The following is a 25,799-nucleotide window of genomic DNA, read 5'->3' on the forward strand; positions in this document are numbered from 1 at the left end:
GATTTTAAATACCTGATTGCTCCAGGCTCTCTGCTATAGCCGCCCTCCCCCCTCCAACACTTCTCTCCACACCCATTTTTGCTGAAAGATTGTGTGAAACATGCATTGAAATGCTGGCGGTGATATGTGTTGGGGTATAGTCACCAGCAACTGCACTCAGGAGCCAAATTCAGGAGTGAAATTGCCACTTCTAGTCCCTTATTTCCTATGGAAATGATGATGCCCTCCACCCCTGGACCTGCCATCTGTCCTGGAAAGCTACATCAGGATGCTGAACACTCTGCACTTTGATTCATTGTTACATTGTTGCTACAATGAGCATCATTTCTGCTTTGCTAGCAACCACACTATTGTCCTTAGCTGCAGTCAACAAATCTTCTGTGGACTCTGTTCAAGGTCATACCACAAAGGGTCAATTGTGAGAGGCTTCCCTTGGAAGAGTTGTCACTTTCACTGCCAATTTTTATGATGTTTTATAATCTTTCACAAAGTCTACAAATCAAGCAGGAATTACATAATCTGCTCAATGCTTTCCCAAGGAGTCACTATCCAGTACAAATCATGTCCCCACCCACCCCTCTAAAAAGCTAGGTTTCCTGCTCTGTTCCCATTCCTTGTGTCCTGGGTGCTCACATGAGGCCTCTCCCTAGTGTTATTCGATATTTCTCCTTCCCTGCAGGCTAGGCACTTCCTTCTGAATCATGGAGACCAACTCTCTGTAGGAAGCTATTCAGGCACAGGTATGATTCCTGCTGGTTTGGGGTAGGTCCTGGGCCTTCATGAAAGGGGCAAGTGGAGGTGATGGTGGAACTGGAGATCCCAATCTCACATTGGAGCCTTTATCATCCCTTGACTATTGAGCATTTCCCACATGTGACAATGAATTGTCAGAAGACTGGTTGGCAGGAGTTTTACCTCTGCTGAAATCCCATCATTTTTACACTGCCTGAGCAGAGGTAGACATTGCCTAAAATACTGACACTCGCCAACATTAGCTGGGGACAGGAGTTCCCACAGTGAATGGTTTAATTATACTTCGTAAAATGGACAGAAACACCATGTGCTGCATGAATGCTATAGGGAAGCCTGGCAGAACAGTGTTCTTCTAAACTGGATGGAACTCACTGCCCAATCATGACTCAAATGCAGCCTGAAATAGGGAGAATGAGTTTCACTAGGGGTCCCTGGCAGAAGAGTAGATAATAATAGGGATTGTATTTACCCAGCCTCTCCCAAATTCTTGTCACCTGGAGTCTCCTTAAAACCAGAAACTTTCTCCCCGCCCCCACTCCCCCAGAAATCTCTTAATTCATGTGGGTCTAGATCTGGTGCAGAAACTTGCCTGAGAGTGCCACCTACTGCCAGAAGAGATCACTTCAGGCTGAAATAGAAGACATCCTGAAAAAGCTAGGTTTATCATGCTTAGTCCTTGTTCTTCTCTGGGGTCTTGTGGACCTGGCAGACACCATCTCACCATGGAGCAGGGGACTTGTGCTGCAGTGTGACACCAAGAATAACTCCATGGCAGCATGAAAGTTGGAAAGCTAGTCACAGGCCAGGCTTGGTTTCAGGTCAAGAACTTTGACTCCTTAGAAACATCTGCAGGTTTGTGAACAGCAGTTCCATGAATATTCACTGTGCTTGGCCTAGTCCTCTTGACTGGTGGGATGGGAAAGGGGATAGGAACTTGGCTCAGTGGTAGAGCAGATCCTAGGATGAGGCACCACAATTGTGTGTGGGTCTTGGAGAGGCTACAGGTCCACATTCACTGCATTCCTGTAAGATATGCACCAGAGGGAATTTCTGAGCCAAGACTCTCCTTATCACTCAAATAAAACTACATAATCAACCTGGTTATCAAACCTGCAATAAATATCAAGTCACAAAAGCAAAACAGGTCAAAAAAATTGGCTTGCTATAAAAGGGCAACAGAAAACTGACTCATGCCTCTAACCCTAGCTACTCAATTGGCTGAGATCTGAGGATCTCAGTTCCAGCCCAGGCAGGAAAGTCTGTAAGACTCTTATCTACAGGAAACTAATCAAAAAGCTAGAAGTAGAGCTGTGGCTCAATGGATAGAATACTCATCTTGAGGCAAAAAGGCTCAGGAACAGTGCTCGCCCCTGAGTTCAAGCCCCAGAACTGATACAAAGCCAACAGAGACCCTAGTGATAGACAAGTGTTGGTTCATTCTGATATTTATTCACATGTGGGCAGCTGATCCTTACACATGCCACCTGCACCCCTCAGGTGTCCACCCAGCCTCCTTGAGAGAGACCACCACAGGAGAAGGCCCATGCCCCCAGGGAGAAGCCCTAGAGCAAGTAGGCTCTGGCTGCCTTCACACCTTGCTCCCCCCAGAAATAAGGTGCCCAGCCTGCCACCTCCCTTTATATCACCTCACTTCGCACTGTATGCCTGGCAGGCCCTCCCCTCTCTGGCCCTGTATCTTGCTCCATAAAGTATGGGTAACCAGTGCATACACTGTAGAGCAGAAGAGGGATCAGGAGAAGTAGGGATGGGGATATGATCTGTCAGCCTCTACTGCAGGTGCTCCCAGTCAGAGACATAGCTGGAGGTGGAGTAGAGCAAGGATAGCAAGGAGAAATTGAGGCATGGCCCTATGGTCTCCTGAGACATGCTTGTCCTGGCTGGGGCTGGCACTCTCAATCAGTAATTCCTAAGGAGTTTCTACAAAGTGAGAAGCCATGAGGGGTCCCCAGCACCAGTCACCCTCATTTGTTCCTCCTAACACTGGCTCCTCTCAATCCAAGTGCCTCTTGCAGACCGGTATCAACTCCTGGAGGCAAATGCACATGAAAGGTGACTTTGCTCATAAGTCTGCCAGGAACCACGCTTGCTGTCAAACCACCCTTCCTTGCTTCTAATGGGGGCCCATTCTGTAACTCTGCCAGAGAAGGGCAGTCAGGTGGGAACAAGTTCTCTCAGGGCAAGAGTCTCCACCCCAGTCCTGCCCTGGTCAGCACCACCCGGCAGGCTGAGGTCTTTCCATCCACTCTATGCTTGTCCTGAAGGCTGGATGCGGCAGCAGATGGCAGTGACTATGACAAACTCCTCACTGGTCCTTCCTGTTTCCTCAGGATCCTGCTGCCTCACCACACAGGTGTTGTCCACAGGGAAAGCTCCCAGGGTGACTGAGGTCTCAGGATGGGCACTGCAGCTGGTCAGGGTCCAGCCTGCATCACAGCTCACAGTGACCTGCCAGAGTCCAGACAGGACAAGTAAGGCCAGGTCCCGCAGGCATGGTCAGGTCTCTAAGCCACCTGCTACTGTCCCTCCCAGCAACCCTCAGTAGGGACCAAACTGTCAGCACCTGGCTTGCTTCTGCCCCTCACACCCCAAAGGGGCTGAGTCCAACACTGCCCACCACTCCCTCAGGGTGCTTCAGCCCCAGCCTACCATGACACTGGGGCCCAGACAGACATCTCAACAAACCAAAGCCCCTCCCACCTCCCACTTCCCTCCAAGCCACACCTCCCACAGCCTTCCACACCCAGTGATGGCAACTCCATCCCCCCAGCAGCTCCACAAGACCTTGCAACAGTCCTCCACTCCTTGTTGCAGCTCATCCCAGACCAGAGCCACCAGCCTCAGGTCCCAAACTCCTCCTGCCATGGCCTCTAGAGGCTAGCTCTCAGACTCCAAGAGGCCAAGTGTGACCTGCCCTCCCTTCAGAGATCTGCCTTCTTCCTCCAACCTTCCATGGTTGCTCAGGCATTCCAGCCCTGAACAACTCCCACTCCGTTTGTTAAGTGCACAGGTGTTAATGTGAGTGTGTGTGAGAGGGAGAGAGACAGACTGACAGACAGACAGTCAGACAGAGACAGAGACAGAGATAGAGACAGACAGAGACAGAGACAGACAGCCAATCCTGGGGTTTGAAATCCAGACTTGAGCCTCAGCTCCACTTCCGGCTTCTTGAGGCTGTTAATTGGAGGTGAGAGTTTCACAGACTTCCCTGCCTCCGCTGGCTTTTTACCCCAATCCTCAGATCTCAGCTCCCTGAGTAGCTAGACATACAGGTATTAGTACAGACCCCTGGCTTGCTTTTTTGTTTTATTTAAGGCAATTCTGGGGATTGAATTCATGAGTGCTAAGCAGGCTCTCTACCACTTGAGTCACAACTTTGGTCTTTTTTGCTATAGTTATTTTTCAAATACAATCTTGGCCCAGACTATGTGCAGTCCTCCTACCTATGCTACTTAGAGAGAGAGACAGAGACGGAGACAGAGAGGCAGATTGGGAGAGAGAGAGAGAGAGAGAGTGAGGGAGGGAGAGAGAGATAGCTGATAGTCCAATTGTACCAGCATACCCAGATACCCAGTTTATTTGTTTAGATGGTTTTGTTTTTTTTTAATTACTTTTTGCCCAGGTAGGCCTCAAACTGAGATCCTACTTCTTCCTTAAAAGTAGCAGGTATAACAAGCACAGCATTACATTACTGTTTTGAGATTCAGCAATGCATTTCTTGTTTCTCTGTCTCTCCGTCTCTGTCTTTCTGTTTCCCTCTGTCTCTGTCTCTCTGTCTCTGTCTCTGTCTCTCTGTCTCTCTCTGTCTCTGTCCCTCTCTCTCTCTCTGTCTGTGTGTCTGTCTATTTGTCTGTCTGTCTGTCTGTCTGTCTGTCTCTCTCTCTCTCTCTCTCTCTCTCTCTTTCTCTCTCTCTCTCTCTCTCTCTGCCAATCCTGGGGCTTGAATTTAGGGCCTGGGAACTGTCCTTGAGCTTCTTTTGCTCAAGACTCTACCACTTGAGCCATATCACCACTTTTGGCTTTTTCTGTTTACTTTATACTGAGAAAATTGAAACCAGAGCTTCATGTGTGCGAGGCAAGCACTCTACCACTGAGCCACATTCTCAGCCCAGCACTGCATTTCTTTATGCCCTGTTTATGTGTGCTATCCTTAAAGTGGGACAGGGAACCTGGAGAGCAAACCTTACAAATCTGGACAGAAACAAAATCAAGCCACAACACTCACACACACACACACACAGCACAGGTGCATAGATCCTCCACTGTGCACTGACCACCCCAAGAGGATACAGGCCCCAGCCATCTCCACCCCACCTCCCACAACCTCAACCCTTCACCTTCTCCAAGGGGCTTAAAGGCCTGTACTTCTTCATTGTACACTGCAGGCCCGGAGCATGGCAGCAGGAAGCATGGACACTGGCCTCCTTGTGTCCCGTGCACCGCCTTGGCTGATTAGTACCTCTCTTGGGTGTGGTATGTGGGAAGACACCAAGATTCTCTACCTCCCAATGGGAGCTGCAGCCTGGAACAGAAGAGGGCCAGCTCACACACTGGGATGCCGGACACCCTTTCCCTCAATCACGTACTTTATTTTTAGGATCCAAACCCAGGGAAAACCAGGAGCAGCTCTGAGTAGAAAAGATATTGCCTGAGCAGCAGGACTTTTGGCTTAGCTCTGACTTGTAGGACCTTGGGAGAGCAGCTCAACTGCTCTGAGCCATAGTTTCCTGGGAATCACATGGTCTCCTCTCCACTAAAGAAGGGAAGCCCTGGGACAGGGCTTCTAACCACAATCCCCTCCCACCTCAGGTCCCTTCCCCATCCATCACCAGCTAGAAGATCAGCCTGAGCTTGGATCTGTGGGCTTGGGAATCAAGGGCACCTGGCTATAAAATTGTGGATGGCTTGCTGGACTTCATCAAGCCTTAGTTTCCCTAATTGTAAAATAGCCAGAGCAATACCATCAACTCACAGAGATACTGCTTAGCTGAAGCAGGAACATGCCTGGGTAGTCCCCGTACTGCGCAGGCAAGACCAGATTCTGACCATATTAGGGTTATGATAACCAGGACCAGAGCCCTTCTTCCAGCTCTGTGGTTTTGGGGACTTGGCATGAGCTGCGCAGTGAGTGCCTGTGTGCCAAAAGCCAGGCTTCCTGCCAGGCCAGCAGCCACATGGAGCTCTTGTCCTGGACAAGGCTCCAGCCACTGAGCTTATCTGACTGCTGCAAATCCTAATCCAGCCATCTTTTAACCCCACCTAACCCTTACTATTCCAGAATCTTCAGACTCCCCAGTGCTTCTCTTCCAAGATCAGCTCCTGACTTAGTGATTCAAGATAATTCCCTCAGTTCCCCAAACCCTCTGGCACCAAGCTCTATCTGAGCCTGGTTCCAACCCAAGAAACACAGTCCTTAATTCGTAAGTGCAGCCCTCACCCATGAATTCCAGCCACTCTCCTGGGCAGGTTTGTTATGGAAAGTTCCCAGCCCAGAGAAAGGACTTCAGAGTGATTGTCGATGGCAGTGGCCACCAGAATGCATACTGTCCAAGGCTAACAGCTGAGCATTCATGATGAGGAAACTAAGGCACAGGGCTGAGAAGGAACTTGCCAGCTACTGAGTGGCAGTTGGAATCAACCTGAGCTGTTCCCCACTTCTGACAGGCCTGAACTGGAGCTCCATACCCACACAGCTGGTAAACAGCTCCCAGTGCTCAAGCCGGAGCCCACCTGCCATCCCTCTCATCGCTGCCACTGAGGAAGGGGAGGAAGAGAAAGTGAAGAGAGAGAGAGAGGTGAACCTACCCAAGGCCACATAGCATGCACGTTGCAGATCCTGTTTGGCTATGGGTCCTGAGACTCCAAAATCATCTGCTCACACTCATGGGGACCAAGTGTGTGGGCCATGTCTCCTGAGCAGCAGGAGGTAGGTCATCTTCCTCACCCTGGTGGGACCAGCCCCTACCTGTCAGGACTTGGTCAGGATCCGGGCAGTGGGTGTAGGTCTTCAGCCCCACCAAGGCTGGAGGAGCTGTGTGGATGCTGCAGTTCGCTCGGGGGAGCAGGCAGCATCTGGCCACTGCAGAAACCTGGCTATCTCCAAATGCCAGGCAAACGCGTCTGTTTCCTAGGATCTGAGAGTCCAAGAGAGGAATGGGAACTTGTTGTGAGGAGGTTTGGGGACTGGGGAAGCTGGTCTGAGAGGGACCCAGTCTGCAAGTTCTAGTTCCTGAGTCCTCAGCACTGGTTGGGCCCAGGCTGGCTCTGCTGCCATGTGCAGCTCAGCTATGAATCTTCCCAACACTGACAATGGCTTCCAAGTGGAGACAAGGAGACCTGATAAAGCAGCACAGGACCTACGGGCTCCCTGACGCACCTGGCCTCTCCTGAGAAACCTCCCTAACATTGACTTCTGCACAGAAATATTCACCCACCTCACCTTCATGGCCCCCTACCCTTTCCAAGGACACCCAGGGCCTGGATGATTCTGCAGCTTTAAGGTTGCTAACTAACAGAGCCTCTACGTCCACACATGGGTCCTGGCTGTGGATTTTTCTTGGTTGGGGAAGAGGAATAGGAGGAATGTCATTCCTAGTACTTGAACTCAGGGCCTAGGTGCTGTCCCTCAGCTTTATCATTCAAGCCTGGCACTCTACCAGCAGAGCTGCAACTCCCCTTCTAGCTTAATTGGAGATAAAACCACATGAACTTTCCTGCCTGGGCTGGCTTTGAGCCATGATCCTCAGATCTAAGCCTCCTAATCATTAGGATAACAGGCATGAGACAAAAACACCCAGCATAGAGATGGCTTTAGGCAAGGCAGAGAGCCGAAGCCACCGCTGTCCTTTCCCTCCTGTGCCCATGAGGGTGCTGTCTGTCCGGAGTCCCCCAGGAGCACCTGGCCCTGCCCAGGCCTTTGAAGTCGAGACAGGGATTGGAATCCAGAGGACAGAGGACTGGGCACACAGAGTGTGCAGCTCACCCCCACACGCTCGCCCTGCCGCTTCCCACTCTGGGAGAAACTGGAGCAGCCCAGCAGCTCCTCCTCCGGGTCACAGTGAGCCTCAGCAGCGTGTGTCAGCCTGAATTCCCAGGGTGCTGACCACACAGTCCTGCAGAACATCTGTCCACCTGCAACAAGAACAGGATAAAGAGGCTCTTGGAGATTCCAGAAAAAGCTTCAACCCGAGCTGAGGGAGAGAAACTAAGACACCACATGAAACTTTGAGGTAAAACTATAGAGTTACAACAATTCCGTGGAGCCTGAAGTCCTATCTGAGGAGGACAGTCCTTCTGTCAACCAGGTTGGGGACTGTCACCATCTCATGGGCCTCTCACACCCCAGGCTGGCCTCTGCCTACCCACCTGCCCTGCTCACCTGTTTTCTGGATCCTGGGGAGCAGTGCAGCCACCAGGTTGGGGGTCTTGAATCGCTCTTCCTTCGGGAACCAAGTGTCATTGATAGCATTGCTGATAGAGTAGTGGAGCAGCCTCTGCCTCAGCTCAGCCACAGTGAGGTTTGGCTGGGCAGTGAGCAACAGGGCTGCAATGCCTGATAGGGGAGGGAGAGGTCAAACAAGGTGATGGCCTCCCCTCTGTCCTAGATGGGAACTCCTTTTAGGACACAAATGCACACACACACACACACACATGATGTGCTCTTCCCAAAATGAAGCCACCTACAATCCCTTGCATAGTGAAAGCTAGAAAGTAAGACATCTTGTTCCCCTACCTCTAGGCCTTGGTATTGGCCATTGTGTTCACCAGGTGTACACCTGTTTATTTCCCCAAACCTCTGTGATGCAAAGTGCACCATCACCATCAGGTCTGCCTATTTGGTCCTCCTGCGCAGAGCCTGGCATATGGAGGATCTGGCCAAAGGGGCCACTGGAATCCTGGTGGTCAGGACAGTGGCTTGGTGACTCACCAGCCACATGGGCAGCGGCCTGCGCAGTCCCACTCTTTCTTATATAACAAATGGTACAGTCTTTGGAGGCACTGACAATGGTTTTCCCAGGAGCAAAGATGTCCACACAGGAGCCATAGTTGGTCCCCAGAGGACCCTGGGTGAAAGGCTGGTCCTGGGAATCGACAGCTCCAACAGTGATGACCTGGAATGTGGCAAACAAAGAGTTGAAAGGCTGCATGGAGCTGACTGATCAACTCCTCTACTACCAGTTTGACCCCCATGTAAATGTCTTCTCCAGAGGAATATCTGGCTCCTGGGCACAGCTGATACCCTAGCCTGCTCCAGGGCTTCCACAGGATATAGACACTACTCCCCATGCCCTGTAGAGATTGTATTTAATGGGTAGACAAATACTGAATTGACAATGCTGTTATCAAGAAGGCAGAGTGCTGTGGGGCAACCCACAATGAGCCAGGCTGAGACCACTTGGTTTTAAGTTCAGCATCTCTGGGAGCCCTATTGGGCCAGAGTCGGGGGGAGGAGGGAGAAATTCCAGGGCCCAGAAATCTGGAAAGTGGGACAAGTGTCCTCCCTGTGGTACTACCAGGCCCAGACAAGCCCCACACAGAGCAGTGGCTCTGCAAATGTCAATCAAGAGGGGAGGGAAGGCATAGCTGAAGGATTTGCAGGAGAGGAGCTTTGTGGGAGGGGTTTTGAAGGTGAGGCAGGGCTAGCCAAACCCCTTGTCACACTGGGGTTTGGGGATGCTGGGCCTCTGACAACCTGCAAGGCAGGACATGAGCAGGAAGCCCAGCAGGCACCTACCTCAGGAGACGACGCTGGAGAGTAGGCACAGGCATTGCTCTGAAAGTTGCCCGCAGCGGCCACCAGCACTGCTCCAGCCCTTGCCAGGCGCTTGCAGGCATCGTTGATGCTCTGACTGTACCCACTCACCAGGGGCAGCAGCACTACCATGCGCTTGGAGGGATTGGAGACCAGCTTTTTCCAAAGAAACTCCAAGCCTGAGAGAACAGAGATGACTGAGAACAAGATGACTGCCTGGAGAGGGACACGCTTCCTTCCTCCAACCCCTTCCCTCCAACAACAGTGATGACCCTATGTTGGGTCAAATGCATCTAAGTGCTAATACACACACACACACACACACACACACACACATACACACACACTCCGTGGCTAACATTTACATCAATTGCTCTTCGTTTTAATGACTTCTGTTAAGGTAGTAAGCCTTGCTCAATCACATGATGGTTCAGAAGGAATTCTGCCTCCATAAACCTACTGATTCAAGATTGCAGTCAGCTGCTGCAGGCATCTGTAGCCTGCCTGGCCTGTCCTGCAGATTGCAGGCTCACCAGCCAAGTAAAAAGACCACTCCTCAAAGCACCGCCCCTCTCTTTCTTTCTTTCTTCCTTCCTTTCTTTCTTTGTTTTTTTCTTTCTTTCTCTCTCTCTCTCTCTCTCACACACACACACACAGAAACACATACATACACACATGTCCCATGTGTGCACATGGAAGCCATTAATTGCGACTGCAGCTTCAAACCAGCCAATACACAGGACTTCCCTTGCTTGCCTCTCTAGATGCCTTGTTTAAAAGATGCTCACGCAACCTGTTCTTACACTTTTCCAGGAAACAGCTATTGAGGTAGAAGCCTGGCATTCTGAGAATGAAGGCAGACTTCACAAACACTCACCACACTCTAGGCCTGGTTCCAGTGTCTCGCAGAGCTCTGGATCCACAGGAACCTGAGCCTGTCCTGGCTGCCTGCTGCCAGCTGGCAACCCCATTTGTAAAACAGGCACAGGGATTCTGGGTGTCTCCAGGGTTCCAAGGGCAGCTGATTACCACGCTAGGAGGATGGGGCTCCCTCTGGCCACACAGCATGGCCTAGATACCTGGGTTCTAATCCCCCCTCCACCTTAGAAACCTGCTGCAAACAACCCCATAGGCTTAGCTCCTGCTGTCACGTGGTGTAACTGGACATACCCGTCGGCCACTCCTGGATCTAGGCCTCTGTGGCCAAGGGAGGAGTTGGAATCTTACTGCCACATGCCTAGAGGACAGCTGCTGAGGAGGGAGGGGGAGTGGGCATGGCAGTGGGGGTGACAAGCGCAGTCACAGCTGTAGTTATTAGACCGCTGCTGTGTGCAAAGCTCTGTGCTCAGTCACACCTCATTTCAGTCACTGTGCACAGAGGAACTGCTGATTGCGGTGGAGGTGACAGCTCCTCTGTGTGAGCCCGGCTCTGGCCCAGTGATGCCATGACTGAGACTCCAAAGAGGGGCTGCTCTTCCCTGGGCCAGGCCCAGCATCAAAGCCTTCCCTCCACTCATCACCTTTGGGAAGCAAAGGTCAAGGCCAAGGTCAATCAGCAGAGGCATGAGACAGGCACAGGGGTCACTGGGATGAGCCAGGGACTCTTGATCCCTGCCTGCAATGGAACACAAAGCTGGAGCCTCTGTGAATAAGATTTGGGGCAGTGTGTACCTCTGGACTCCATGCAGTTGAGCATCTGACTAGGGGCCTGGGCTCTTGGGGAAGGTCAGTCAGCCTCCACCCAGTATCTTCTCTGTGAGCCAGTTTCTTCTCTGTGAGCCTGGACAAGTCGCCCTCTCTAGCTGGCTTCACTAACTGTTAATGGATGTCACCTGCCAGCCCCAGGTGTGGCGTCCAGAGCCCTTGGCTCAGCCATTGGCCACCGCAGCTCTGTGCAGAGCTCCCTCCCTGTTCCCTGTCCATGGCCACAACAGGCCTGGCTCTCAGCAGGACCTCTCAGACCCGGGCCCCACCTCTCCTCTCCATGCAGTGGATGAAGAAACCTGGGACAGTCTGGACAAGGGGTTGCCATTCCTCCACCAAGTCTGCTCAGCCAAGGTGACATATGGAGACAAACTAGGGAGAAATGAGCCCCACCATGCTTGGAGGGGAAACTGGCTTCCTTTCTGTCTCCTCAGGGTCTGTGGAGATCTAAGCCCACATGACAAATGACACAGAATTCTGAAAGCACAGAGCACACGGAATGGAGAAGGAGCATGGAACAGGGGCTCACTTGGGCTGGGTCTCTGCTCCCTTGAGCCCTCAGTCTCTCCACCTGCACTGGCAACCTTGAGGGTTCTGCTGCTCCTCCACTGGTACTCTGTGGCAGAGGCTACCATGCCCTCTTGGGTCTGGAGTCATTGCTCCTCCCTGGCTGAAGCCCCTGCCCCCATGGCCAGATGGAAAGACAACAGAATGGGAGCTGCCACTCACCCATGAGGATGCCGCTGACCGTGCCCTTCCCTTGGCAGTTGAGCACACGCAGGCTGTGTATCTTGATGTCCTTGGCCACGCCAACACTCTGGCCGCTGACCAGAGCTGCCAGGTGGGTGCCATGGCTTTCGCAATTGCCCTCCTGCTCCACCAACACAAGGACCAGATGAGAAAACCACCCGCCCCACAATTTCCCAATAAATCCTAGATCGACTTCAATGCCCACCCTCCCTGCCTACAGCTGAGGACTGGGGATGGATGGTGATGGCTGGGGAGGGTGGCCATGGTGCTCCAGGTCTGGTGGTCCTCATCTTCCTCTGGGATGGGCTGGGGAAGGATGGCTCACCTGTGACCTGGGCGCACTGGTGCTCTGCCACTCCTCTTCAGGCACTCTCTCAAAGTTAGAGATGATGATCCTGTCCTTGATTTCCCGGTGACTAGGCCGGATGCCAGTGCCCAAGAAATACACTTCCACAGGGTTGTCCCTGTCTTCCCACAGTGACGTTTATGCGAGATGAGAAAAAGGAGAATCAGGAGGGTGATGTTACAGGTGGTCATGTGTATCAATGATGGCATGCTCTGCTTACCAGTTATGCACACTGTTTCAAGGACTGTATATGAACTTAATCTAAAAGTCCTCCCAAGCTACTTCCTCTTGGGACTATTTTACTGGCCACGCCAGTAAGACTTAGAAATAGGGAACTTTCCAAAGCCAGGTAGCTGGCCAATGAGAGAGAATCAGGAAACTCCCCAATAGCATGCTACCTGTTATTGGGTCTTGTTACCAAATCAAATGACCCAGAGCTCTGTCATTGGCTGGGAGCAACCCAGGTGGCAGGGCCTCAGTGACCTGCTCCTACTACTGGTTCTCTTGAGACAGGATTACAGCGACACCAGCTCTCTGGTTGTCCTGCTGACCAACTTGAACTACAGTTCGTGAAACCAGAAATTCAAGATAAAATGATCTCAGCTATGCCACACTTCCCCTGAAGGTTCTGGATAACAAGCCTCGTTGGCCTTGTCCTCCTTTTTCTGGTGGTTTCTGGCTTTCTGTGATTTAGAGCCACCTCACTCCAAGTTCTACCCATCTCCACAGAACCTCCTCCTCTAATCTCCATTCTCTTACAAGGTTTAGGTTTGAGGATAACAAACAGGCTTGTTCACCTGTGCTCTTGGTTTCTCTATTAATGAAGGACAGCATTGATACTCCCAGCCTACATTATAGCTGACTGTATGGTACTTCCCCTATCCTGTCCCAGCCCAACAGCTTCTAAATGGCTTCTTCTAGCCAAGCCCTTGAGAAGACTCTAGCCCTGTCCCCCACTCCTCCAGGGAGAGACAAGTTCATCATGAGCATCCCTAGGGGACATGAAACAGACTGTGTCTACCCCAAACCTGCAGGAGAGGTGGTCACTAGTGGCCCCAGAACAGATCCTTTTAGACCAATCTGGAGTCTAGAGGTGTAGCTCAGTGGTAACCTCATAAATGTGAAGCCCTGGATTCCAATTCCAGTACCACCACCAGACCTTATCTGGATAAGAGATCTTTCCAGTGAAAGATCATCCAGGATGAACCAGTGGCCCTAAATTCAATTCAAGGTGGACTTACACAAGAAGGAAGGGAAGGCTCGGCATAGTGGCTCACATCAATAATACCTGCTATCTGTGAGTCAGAGACCAGTGCATCCAGGTACAAGGCCACCCCAGGCAAACAGTTCACAAGACCTCATCTCAACCAATAGCTAGCAGTTACTCAGCAACCAAACCAAGGAGGATTGTGGCATAGGTCTCATAAACATAAACATGTTTATGACACATAAATATGTGAACTTATCTGAAAAGTTTCTAAAGTATAAATGACTCAACTGGTAAAGGACCTGCCTACCAAGCATGAGGCAAACTCCAAGACTGTAAAGGAGAAAAAAAATAAATAAAGTTGGGCATCAGTGTCTCAAGCCTCTTATCTACTTGGAAAGGTGAGATCTAGGACATTAAAGGTGTGAAGCCAGCCTGGGCAGAGACGTCCTCTAGACTCCATCTCTGATTATCTAGCAAAGTCGTTTCCAGGAATCTGTGTCAGGCTTGCCTAACACTACAGGGTCCAGTCAGAACCTCTGATCCTCTCCCAGGTAGGTGCCCTTACTGCCTTCCCTAGCTAAGTGTCACTGAGATGCCCCACCAGACAGGTATTTTCCTGGTCTCCTCTTCTGCCTCCATCTGCTCAGGAAGAGGGAAATGTGAGCAGAGAGACTTGGAGACTGGGGGAGACCAGAGACCTAGATGGGGAAAGCTCTGGAAATCTGGTCTTGTTTTGAAGACTGAGAGTTAGAGAGGCCAGAGACTGCAAGTCACAGTCAAGTCCAGCCTCCTCCTCTGGCAAGAGTGGCCTGCAGGAGAGAAGATGAAAAAAGGAATTATGAAGGTGGTTATTCATCTACCAGTGGCCCAGGCCTTGTAATCCTAGCTACTCAGGAAGCTGAGATCTGAGGGTGGCAGTTTAAAACCCAGCCTGGGCAGAAAAGTCTGTGAGGTTCATATCTCCAATTAACCAGCAAAAAGCTGGAAGTAGAGGTGTGACTCAAGTTGTAGAGCACTACCTTTGATCAGAAAAACGAAGGGACACCACCCCAGCCCTGAGTTCAAGGCCCCAAATTTTACAAAATTCAGGTACAATAAGAATCTGAGGTAAATGTCTCTGTATTGTGCACTGAGTACCAGCAGGGGGCGCAGTCCAAAGAGGGTGAGGAGAGGACAGAGAGAAAACAGGCAGGGGCCAGGAGCCAGGACATGGAGGAGATGTGGGCCATGGCAGCTGTGGTCTTACTGCTGTGGTTGAAGCTATGAGACTGGTTCCGCTCAGGAGAAATCCGCCGCAGGTTCCACATGCCGCCCCAAAACTGGTTCCACAGAGGACAAATCAGATGTGGACTCCATAGGATGCTCTGCGCAAAGGCAAAGGAATCCTCCTCGATGAACTTCACCTGCCTCAGCCTCGGGACCTGCGGATGCCAAGGACATAGGATCTCAATTTCATGAGTCACTTGGGCCACAGTACCCAGCACTTGCCCCACCTGATCCCACCAGTGCCCACCATATCCCAAAGGCCTCCATGGACCAGAAAACAAAGCCAGAGTCCTCATTCCTCTGTTAGACTTGGAGGAGGTAGTGGGGAGAGCTGAGAATGGTGTTCCCACAACTTGTAGCTGAGCCCACGTGAGTGGCAGGAGGGATTCAGCTTCCACATCTTATCTGGGAGCCAGGCAGTGCCAGTTCTAGGCAGGCTGGACAGTGGGGGAAGTCCCTTGGGCCAGGACTCCATGTGCACATCAGGATGTCAGCACTGGCCATCCTGTGTGTCCACTCCCTTTTCTCATCTTTTCAATCTTCAGACCACAGTGCTTTGAACCCTGGTGGTGGCTTCTGGGTGCTGAGCCAATGTGGGGTGGGGTTGTGGGGGGCGGAGAGAAGGGGAAAGGCACCAGCAGGAATTGGGGGAAAAGTGTGTATGCTCAGACCTCTCCCTGGCCTGGAGCATACCCCACTTGCACAACATCCTGGGCTGTCCCTGACCTTTCTCTCACCAGGCTGCAATGTACCCGCACAAGGACACTGGCCAGCTGGGCCAGCAGCTGGGAATCCAGCTCCCCCATGTGGGGCTGTGTGGTCCCTCTGCACTGGGATCCCTCCTGCTTCTGGCCAGGCTAACAAGGAAGCTACCTGAGGAGGCTGGCATCACTGAGCCGCAGTACTCAGTACTGAGTACTCAGTACTCTGCTGTCCCCTGAGTGTGTCAACCAGGAGGCATACACAGGCCTCTCCCTAGCCTACGGAAGCACATGCCTGAGCGGGGAATCACCAGGACCAGTGCACTCACTTTGGCAGATTTCATCAGGATGCCAGGAAAGAGGTCTTTGAAGACGTGCAGCACTTCGAACATGAAGCCCCAGCTGGCAGACTGGCTCTGCAGGTGTTGGACAATACTCTCCATCTGCTGCCTCTGGGATTCCTTAAACACCACTAGGTAGGTGTTGGGCACCTTCCAGGACCTCTGGCCCCAAGGGAGCAAAAGGAGCATGAAGACATCAAAAGAAAGATCCCATCCTTATCTACAGATCAACTTAGAACCAAAGAGACCCAGGACATAGAGAGACTACAGATACCAGCTGACTCAGTGAGACTTAAACCTCCCCACAACACACACAAAGCCCCACTGACATCACCCACAAACAGATCCACACACTTATAAACAAGGCATCCATTTCCTAGGGAAACTGTAGGTCACCCTCAGCAACAGGTCCCTGGGGGAGCACACAGATGTGCTCTCCAAGCCCTAGACAGATCTGGTCACCCCTGCAGCTTTGTCTAAAAGCCATCGCTCCTAGTCAACCCAGTGTCCCAACCTCCTTCCCAGTCTAACACATCTCCATTTCTCCCCACCAGAAGCAGCCCAAGAAGCCTCACACACTTCAGAGCCAGGAAAATATGGATCTGAGCCCTACCACGCCCAACAGTTATTGGCCAGGAGCAAGCCACTTAACCATCCTGTGCCTCAGAGTCTCTGTATTCCAGAGACTGCACTACCCACATCACACCAAGTCCAGGGAATCAGAGCACGGCCGCTTCCACAGGGAGAGAAGAGGCTCTGTGGGCCGTGGTTTCTCCTTACTGTAATGGAAGGATAGGTTGAAAATGATTTTCCACTTGTAAAACACAAAGAAATCTTCATTCTGGGCCAGTGTGGCCTCTCTATGAGTGAAGGGACTGCTGTGTACCGTCCACATGGTACCTGCTCTACCCTGTCCCAGTCAAACAGCTCCTAATGGGCCCATCTCAGCCAATAGCTAGACATGGTAGTGGGCACCTACCATCCCAGCTCCATTGACCTTAAAGAAAAAATAGCCAGAACAAGATTGAGGCAGTAGATTGGATCCAAGTATGTTGTATGCATATATGTAAATACCACAATGAAACCCCTTTAGACAACTCATGTGTGCTAATAAGAAATTGAGAGCACCAAGGGGCTGGAGGGATGCTCAAGTGGTGGATGCTGCCTAGCAAGGGCGATGCCCTCAGTTCCAATCCCAACACACTTCACACATGCATTCTAAATCTGACTCCATCAAAATGCTCATGGGATGAATATGTGGACCTGAGGAACTTCCTGGAACAAACTCCCACCAGGGAGTTTGCTTGGTCCAGGTGGCTGTCTAGCAACCTGGGAGGTGGAGCAGGCAGGGGATGAGCAGTGATGGCTAGAAATGCCCTCTTTTGATCCATTTACAGCCTGCCTTTGAAGCCAGGCTGGCCTCAAACTCACAGTCCTCCTACCTCAGCCTTCCCAATGTTGCGATTACAGGTGTGCACCCCACTCTGAGATCAAGGTTTATTATCTTCACCACAGACCCACAAAATCCCTGGAGAAGGTGAAAAAACACTCAGGAATTTGAGGAAAAGTTCTAATGAGAAGAAGGGCCTGGCAGCTTGTGGCCCAATACATGGGGTCAGCAGACCTTTCCCATCCCAGAAGGGGAGTAAGGCAGGTTTGTCTAGGAGGAGACAGCAGCTGCCTGCCTGTGACAGCCCATCTCTCTGGGGTCTCACAAGCTATGATCCCCTTCATCACCCTAGGGGAAGAACCATCAGGCCTCTTTTCCTGCAGGCTCCAGGTTGAGAGAACACTAGGATTCACTCTCTTATTGGATCTCACATCCAAGGGACAGAGCCTCAGCCCCACTCCCAAACCACCTCCCCAAGGTGCCGTCCATCCCATCCCAGAGCTTTCCACAGCCCAGGGCACATGCAAGTGCTCCCGTGTGTGAAGAGATTCCAAGGAGCCCCACCTGGGTGTAAGGGGTAAGGTGGTAGGGCACAGGGCCCAGCCTCTCAGATCTTGGCTACCAGTGAGGCCAGATTGTGACCCCACCCTCAACCCAGCGACCCTGATTCCCCTAATCCTCGCCCCCATGGGCCTTCAGTTAATTCCACCCCATCCCCTTTAGTTTGTGCCTTTCTTCAGCAGGATAAGACTCAGCCATAGCTAAGGTAGGGTGCCAGGGCATGAAGAACTCACTTGCCTCACTCCGCCAGGTCCTACACCCCTGCTCTCCCACCCATGCTCTCTCCAAGACCCCCAGCTCGTACCAGGCCCTGTGCAGACTCCTCCCAGCACCAGGCTGGATGCACTGTTATGTGCCTGCATGTGCCACGCCCACTGTTGCCAGCCTGATGCCGGAGCGACATCCAGTGCCACCCCAGCCACTGCAGGGCCTCAGCCAGACCCCAGGTAGGCGGTGAAAGTGCACGGCAAGTTCTCACCCCCACCCCAGCCACTCCCTCGACCTTCTGCCTCCTGACACAGCCACGCACTGCCATAAGACCCTGCAGCTCCGGTTTTCCTAGCTCCCTACCCCGGTGACTATGGTCCCCAGACCGCACTAAACCGGTGGGCAGAAGGCTTTCTGGGATCTCCACTTCAGACCTTCCCTTATATCAGGGAAATTGAGGCCGGAGAAGAAGTGGCATCCACAGTGTTCCTCACCCCCATCTCACCCGCACCTCAGAGCTGCGGTACATGATGGTTATGGGCCTGTCCTGGAACTCCGATGGCAGGGAGAGCCCTAAGCCCTCCCTGTCTCCGTCCAGCTTCTCTTGGGCTCCGGTCCTCGCGAGACTCAGCAGCAGCAGCAGAAGCAGGGGTGGCAGTGGGCACTGCAAGCACCCAGAGCCATCGGTGCCCATGGGGTAGGAGGAGAGATTTGAGCCCTGACGCTGACAATGACACCCAGGACCCACAAGGACCAAGCATGCGGCCACACAGGGCAGCCAGGCTGTCTGGCTCACTGAGTGGCACCTGCCTGCAGCCCAGTGCCTCCAAGTTGGGTGAACCTAGGGTTCAGAGTGCTGTACATCCAAACCCAGGATGGTCCCACCTGACTAAATACTAATGGAGCACACACCCAGGCCTGGAGCATCTGGTTTCAGTCTCATCCTGCCCGCCAAACAATGTCAGACTGCCCTGCCTCCAATCCTAGTTAGGCTGGGATGCCAGTTCTGCCCTCAGTTCTCCACCTTTTACCCTGAGGTGTCACCCAGCCCCTCCCACCACTCCCTCAGGGCTCCCCTCCACTCTGATGGTGACTCCATTCAATCTGATGGCAGAGTCCTCACTTCCCACCCGCCTCCTCCCACCACCTAACTTAGCATCCTAAACTTAGCCTGGATGCCTTCCTTCTGCACCCTGCACCCCATCCCCACGTAGGCCTCCCTGAAGAGGCATAGCCTGGGTTCTCAGTTCCAGTCTACAGGAGCTGGATCTTAGAATCTGGGAAAATGCCACAGAGATGCAGTCACATCTCAGTGTTGCAAGCGACTAAGTTTGTAACGATTTCTTTCAGGCACATGTCCAAGAACCCAAAGGGACAAGCATCCAGAAAGCACCTACTATGTTCCAGGCAGAAGGATGAAAGGGGAGACCAGCAGCCCAGCCCATGGGGGCCCTCCCCAGTGGCTTTAGCATGATTGGCAGACAGCAGAAGATTCTCAGGCCCAACACAGCCTGGGCAGCACCTGCTCCAGCCTTCCCTCCAAAGTCCACAGGAAGTTAGTAAGAGCATGGTGGTAAGAGAGGCAAAGCACACAGCAAAGGCAGGTTAGGTGTGGTGGGAGCCCAGACAGAGGGCAGTGCATCCCAGCAGCCTTCCTGGAGGAGGCAGCTCAACATTGTGGTCCAGCTGTAACAGGCAGAACATCCACTTGGAGATGTTGGAATGGGATGTGCAGGGCTGATTTTAATGTGTGAGGCCAAGACAAGACAAAACAGTGTACTTCCTGAGGGTAGGGAGATTCTGGAAGCTTTCTAACAGAAGAGAGACTTGACTAGCTTTCTGCTATACATACTCATTCACACTCATGCATGAACTTCTCTAAGCTCAGCATAGTTTGGGGGCCTCTACCTGTTTCTGTCCTCCCACTCTTGATCCTAGAAGCTTCTTGCAGACACTTGTGGGGAGAAGATGGAGCCAGGGTCTCTACTTCCCCTTTCCTGCTCACATCTGAGCCTAAATTAAAATGACTGCAACAGCCACAGCATGAGTCATGGACACTAGGCAGCAGCAGGGGGCAAGATAGGTAGGGTCTCCTCCCCAGGCAGCCACCAATCCTGAGGAGAGAACTGGCTTAGAAACACTGGGAGTGGGCTGGCCCAGGGACCACCAGCTGAGCCACCTCTTCCTGCTGTCACAAGATCAAGGTTAGCCCACACCTGAGAGACCACAGCACCAGCACCAGCCAGAAGCACAGCTCCCACCTGGACAGCCTGGGTGTCTAGAATAGGTCCAGGCTGTGCATTTCATAAGCTCCCTGGGAAACATGGATGCAGCCCAAGATAAGGGCACCACAGAGTCGTGCACTGATGAAGCCTCTCTGTCTGACTGGCCCAAGCCGGCCATGTCTACTGTGCAGCCACCAGGCATATCTGTGTTTATGCTTTGCTGGTCCCTCCTCCTCGTATTCTTCATTTCCAATGAGTTTTACATGTCCTTTGGGACTGCAAGGTCACTTCCTCCAGACAGCCCTCTCTAGACACTTCCTCAGGACATAGACATGTCTGTAGTCCCTTCCCCCCCCCCATCTTCACTCCCCTCCATGCCGCTGTGGACAGGATGGTTTCCCACGGCCATTAACAAGGCCTCTGTGCTGGGGAGAGATGACAGCTAGATGAGGAAGAGGGCTGTGGAGGCAGCATAGACAGGCCTTGGCACCAGTGGTACAGGACCACAGCTGGGACCCAGAGCTGAGTTTGAGTCCTGGCTCTACAACTAAACTCACAGTGAATGTGTCCTGGCTACAATGTTCTACCCAGTCTCAGTTTACTTACTGGCAAAGTAGCCACACTAGTTCCAATATTATTAAGGACAGGTGAAGCCAAGTGAAATGGTAGCTTTGGCAAAGCTTCTGATCCATGGCACAAAGCACAGGGAGGAGGTACGTGAAAAAATGAGGGGGTGGTGCACGGTCAGCAGCCCCCCGCCATGCAAACACCCAACTGTGTCACCCAGACTGGTGATCTGGATCCAAACTCCCCAAGGGCATGTTCCAGGTTGGCATTAGTGCTGGGTGGGTGGGAGTAGCAGGAAGAATGTGCCAGTCCAGGGCCCAGCTCTCGCCCCAGGCTAGGATATTTCCATCTCCTCCTCCCCTCAATCCCCGTGCAGGGTGATGGCGGCCCAGGGAAGGGCACCTGGGGGATGGGCAGCAGCTGTGCGGTGCAGCGCTGTGACCAGAGGTGTCACCCCATGAGCCAGCAGCCTGGCTCTTTTTTGAGGTTGACCCCAGCGGTGAGGACCCTACCAGGCAGCAAAATCATAGATGTCCCTGAAGACATGGAGTGGCAATGGCGGGTACCTCATTGTACAGATGAGAAAGCCAGGATTTGGGGTTCTGAGTGTGAATGTGAAGACAGAGGGGAAGAAGAAGGGGAAAGAGAGAAGAGAATTGCAGAGGGCGTCCCTCTGGCACCAGGCCATCTAGGCTGGCCTGCCCCACTCTAAAGGACAAGCAGAGTTCTGAAGAGGAGGGCAGGGGAGCATGGCCCCCTCCCGATTCCATCCCTGGACTCTGGCTCCCAAGCACCTCTGGTCATTCGTGCTTGTCCCTGGCCCCCACTTCTCCTCCTGCTTCCTGTCTGAGGATGCCAGCCCAGGGTGGGGATCAGTGGGCTGGGGGCCCAGTGGTGAATGGCTACTTGTGCTACAGCAGATGGAGCTGTCACAGTGGCCTTGCACATTGGCTGCGGAGAGATCAGAGGCCTTGCCGGGGGATTTCCCTTCCTGCCTTACTGGCATTTCTTCTCCTTTCCCCAGGGTCATGTTTGCAGAGACCACGGGTTTGTTGTAGAAGAGACTGAAGGCCACTTCCTGTACACCTGTGTTTACAGCACTACAAGTAGAGTCCGCCCATCAGCCCCCATGTGCAGACCCAGGGCTGTTGCTGCTTTGTAGAGAAGCTGCTTGGCAGGCTGGTCTTTCTGAGAAGCGGGGACGGACATGTCTTAGTGGGAGGGAGGGACACCTCCATTCCTCCCAGAGCCCCAAGTTCCACCTGGGACCACCGTGCCTGCCCTCCCGAGTTTGGACTGGCACAGTGCTGGAGGAGCACCCTTACCATCAAGTCACGTGCTTCACGCTGGTCTCCATGACATCACAGGAGGCCAGGAGTGAACTGCTTCCTGGGGACCTAACGTTATGTTTATTTCTGTCAAATAGAACTACTACCATTATCTGAATGCAAAGTATTATTTTATAGCCATGTGCCAGGGGCTCACACCTGTAATCCTAGCTACTCAGGAGGCTGAGATCTGAGGCTTGCAGTTCAAAGCCAGCCCTGGCAGGAAAGTCTGTGAGACTCTTATCTCCAATAAACTACCAGAAAACCCAAAGTAGTGCTGTGGCTCAAGTGGTAGAGTGCTAGCCTTGAGCTGATGAGCTGAGGGACAGCGCCCAGGCCAAGAGTTCCAGCCCCACAACCAACCAAAAAAAAAAAAAAAGTATTATTTTGTGATCATGATTTACATGTTATACTGTTTGCATGGGATACTATGAAGGAGACTCCCACCACCCAGGCATAATCTTTCTAATTCTTTTCCTGATCCCTTCTGTGATACAGATACTTATAGGACTCTACTCTATGTCTGTTTGGAGTGTGTTCAGCTGCAAGTGCTGTAGCCTGAACCACGTAGGTAGAATACCTGAGGTTTCTGACTGGATCAGTGATTCAACAACGTTAGATCTAGCATTGCTGGGATTCTTTTGCAATTTCCCTCAAGTTACAATATGGCTTCTGTAGCTAATGACATCACATCTGTTTTCAAGAGTCCTAAAGGCAATCACATCTATGTTTTTATTAGGAATCAAACCATTTTTCAATAATAAACACCGATATATTTCTTTTGAACACTCATTTGCCAAAACTAGATCTTAAGGCTATCTCTAAAGCAGGGACAAAAACAGAATTTTCATGATTAGCTATAGCTTAGACCTAATTTATCACCTGAACAGTAAGCACATGGTCTCCCCCACACAAAATTTAAAAAAAGAGAGAATTAGCAGTATCTGGACACTGGCTTTCATAATATTCTTTCCCTAGTTATATATTACTAAATTTGCCTACATCAAGAAATTTTAGACTCATCATTCGCTTCACAAGGATTTACTGAGCGCATTCTGCATTGGACACTTAACTAGGCACAAGTCCTTGTCTCTAAAGAGTTTACTTAGTATCTGAAACAGAAATTCATCAAGGAAACTCAGAAAGAACCTATTAAGAGCTGGGAGTATGGCTTAGTGGCAGAGGGCTTACTTAGCATACATGGAGCCCTGGGTTTGATTCCCAGTACCATATGAACAGAAAAAAACAGAAGTGACACTGTGGCTCAAGTGGTAAAGTGCTAGACTTGAGCAAAAGAAGCTCATGGACAGTGCCCAGGCCCTGAGTTCAAGCCCCAGGACTGGAAAACAAAAAAGAACCATATTAATACAATTCTACTCCAAGCTCAATAGAGTGAGCAAGTGTGGGGGAGGACTCGGTTCACCCAGGAGGAGGACAATTGGATGGTGGTATGCCCTCCCCCTGCAGAGCAAGGGTGCAATTACGTAGTCAATCTCCTATCTCTGGATATTATCAGTGCCCAGACAGCACCCTTCTGTAAGTGCATCTTGGCACATATGTAAGACCACCTCCTTTGCATAAATTCCAGGGTAGCTTAGCCACTCCTATATGTGGAACTGTGACTGAACGGGAAGCTCCTGGCTTAGGCAGGACCACACTGCTGGGGTGCTCCAGTGTCCACCAAGAGACCTTCCAACAGGGAAGCCAGGGCCCCCTTCCTTACTCCCCCATCTGTTTCCAGCATGGCCCCTCTTCAGCCTTGGCTACTATTTGTCCTTGTGTTATTGGGGAAGTTTGTTGCTGTTTGTGCTTGCATTCCTGTTTCTGAGGTGGATGCTGTTTCTATTTGCTTCAATAGGTCTTTCCTTTCTAGTCCTGTCTGCTGTCTGGTATTTGTGTGTGTGTGTGTGTGTGTGTGTGTGTGTGTGTGTGTGTATTGGGGTAGCTTTTTTACCTAAGGCTGGTGCTCTACCACATGAGCTACACTTCCACTTCCTCGTGTCTGATTCTTGGCGCTGTCTCATCATAGCCTCTGTTTCATGTATTATAAAGCCTCCTTTTTTTTAGAAACTAGAATTGTGCCCTGGTCCACTCAGCCCACTGGGGTCATCCCTGAGCCCCAGAGCAGCATTCAGAGTCCCTCCTTCTTCCCCTCCCTCCACCCAGTGCTCTACTCCCCTCTGTTGGCAGAGGTCCTCACTTATGGAGGTGGGCAGCGGTTCACCTTTTCTGTTCCTTGGGCCCACTCCCCAGGCAGGTGGCATCCTCCAGAGCCTCCTGGGCTCAGCCCTGACCCCAGGGCCTCCAGGGGATGGAGAATTCCAGTCAAGGATAGGTCACAGGGGTCACTGACCAAGCAGAGCCTTAGGAAATCTTTGGGAGCTAGAACAATGGAAGGAACAGACAGTGGATGAAATCTGCCTCTTCCCAACCCTGCTAGCGGGGGTGATCCTTGCCACCCATTTGCCTCTGCCCCAGGCTACCCTGCTTTGGGTGACAGGGAGGATGCTCAGGTAGCTGGGAACACTTTCAAAGTCATTGTGGAGCCTGTTACCCACCCCAGGGCTTCCCATTTCCAGGCCATTTGGCCCTCACTGCTGCCTGGGTTGGGTTTGAACTTGGCATTTTGGGGCTACCTGGCAGAGTCTCATGACAGCTGCTCAACAGGGTCCACCAAACCACATTTGGCAACTCCATGCATGGATGCTGACTTGAGGCCCTGCAGTTCCTAGGCTCTGGGTTTGATCCATACAGCTTCAGCTCAGCAATCATGAGTATAATGGCAACTGTAGGTCACTGGGACTGGCTGGACACTGTCTTCAAGCTGTACACTCAACACATACATCCTGTCTGATCTTCACAATATGAACATGTTATAGACATAAATTCTTATCCACTTTATGGCTAAAAAAATCCAAGCCAAACATAGTGGCTCAAGCTTGTAATCCTATCAACTTGGGAGGGAAAAATGGAGCAATCACACACCATTTTAACCCAGTCCAGGCATGAAAGTTAATTATGTCTCCCTTTTTTTTTGTTTTGTTTTTTGCCGGTCGGGGGGCCTGAACTCTGGGCCTGGGCACCGTCCCTCAGCTCTTCAGCTAAAGGCTAGTGCTCTACCACTTGAGCCACAGCACCACTTCCAGCTTTTTCTGCTTATATGGTACTGAAGAATCGAACCCAGGGCCTCATGCATGCAAGGCAAGCACTCTACCACTGAGCCACCTTCCCAGCCCTTATGATTCCCTTTTAACCATTATCTGGGTATGGTGGTGAATTTCTGTTATTCCAGCTAAGGCAGGGAACAAAAGGACAAGTGTGATTGAACATTTACCATTCCCTAGGCACAAGTAGAATAGCAGCTCAGGTGATCCATGCATCATCTCAAATATAACTAGGACGAAAGGAGCTGGGAGAATATCTCAAGTGGTAGAGAGTCTGTCTTGCTAGTACTGAGTCCAGTCCTTAATACTACCCAAAATTTATTAACTTATTAATTTAAGGAAGGGACAGAAAAATTAAGTCTCCTGGCCACAGGCACAGAAGTGGCCAGGATTGACACCCCATCCTGAACCCAGGGCTGGTTTTCCAAAGCCAGCTCCTGTTCCCTGGACTGTGGGGCCCTGTACCTAGGCCCACCATCTGCAGAGTGTGCAGATGGTGTGATTCCAGCACAGACA

At 51.7% G+C, this 25,799-nt stretch overlaps 1 protein-coding gene across 1 annotated transcript; it reads right to left on the reverse strand.

Annotated features, from left to right (window-relative positions):
• Positions 1 to 3,018: 3,018 nt before the first annotated feature.
• On the reverse strand, positions 3,019 to 18,693 carry LOC105989944 (proprotein convertase subtilisin/kexin type 9-like). Its single transcript, XM_013022215.1, has 12 exons — positions 18,505 to 18,693; positions 15,830 to 16,003; positions 14,671 to 14,954; positions 12,303 to 12,441; positions 11,957 to 12,098; positions 9,506 to 9,702; positions 8,699 to 8,882; positions 8,150 to 8,323; positions 7,754 to 7,902; positions 6,737 to 6,905; positions 5,109 to 5,293; positions 3,019 to 3,219 (listed from the first exon to the last, which is right to left on the reverse strand). Exons 1-12 carry the CDS (start codon positions 18,691 to 18,693, stop codon positions 3,019 to 3,021), a joined length of 2,187 nt encoding a protein of 728 aa, XP_012877669.1.
• Positions 18,694 to 25,799: the final 7,106 nt, after the last annotated feature.

Source organism: Dipodomys ordii, unplaced genomic scaffold, assembly GCF_000151885.1.
Source record: "Dipodomys ordii isolate 6190 unplaced genomic scaffold, Dord_2.0 Scaffold61, whole genome shotgun sequence".
In the NCBI taxonomy this organism is placed as follows: Eukaryota; Metazoa; Chordata; class Mammalia; order Rodentia; family Heteromyidae; genus Dipodomys; species Dipodomys ordii.

What these genes read in the sequence shown, in the direction of transcription:
- LOC105989944 (XM_013022215.1), bottom strand. Translation starts at nt 18,693, where the DNA reads ATGGGCACCGATGGCTCTGGGTGCTTGCAGTGCCCACTGCCACCCCTG. An exon ending in GGCAGGGCGAGCGTGTGGGG is followed by an intron (nt 6,906 to 7,753) that starts GTGAGCTGCACA and finishes TTGGACTCTCAG; the next exon opens with ATCCTAGGAAACAGACGCGT. An exon ending in CTTTAAGCCCCTTGGAGAAG is followed by an intron (nt 3,220 to 5,108) that starts GTGAAGGGTTGA and finishes GGACTCTGGCAG; the next exon opens with GTCACTGTGAGCTGTGATGC.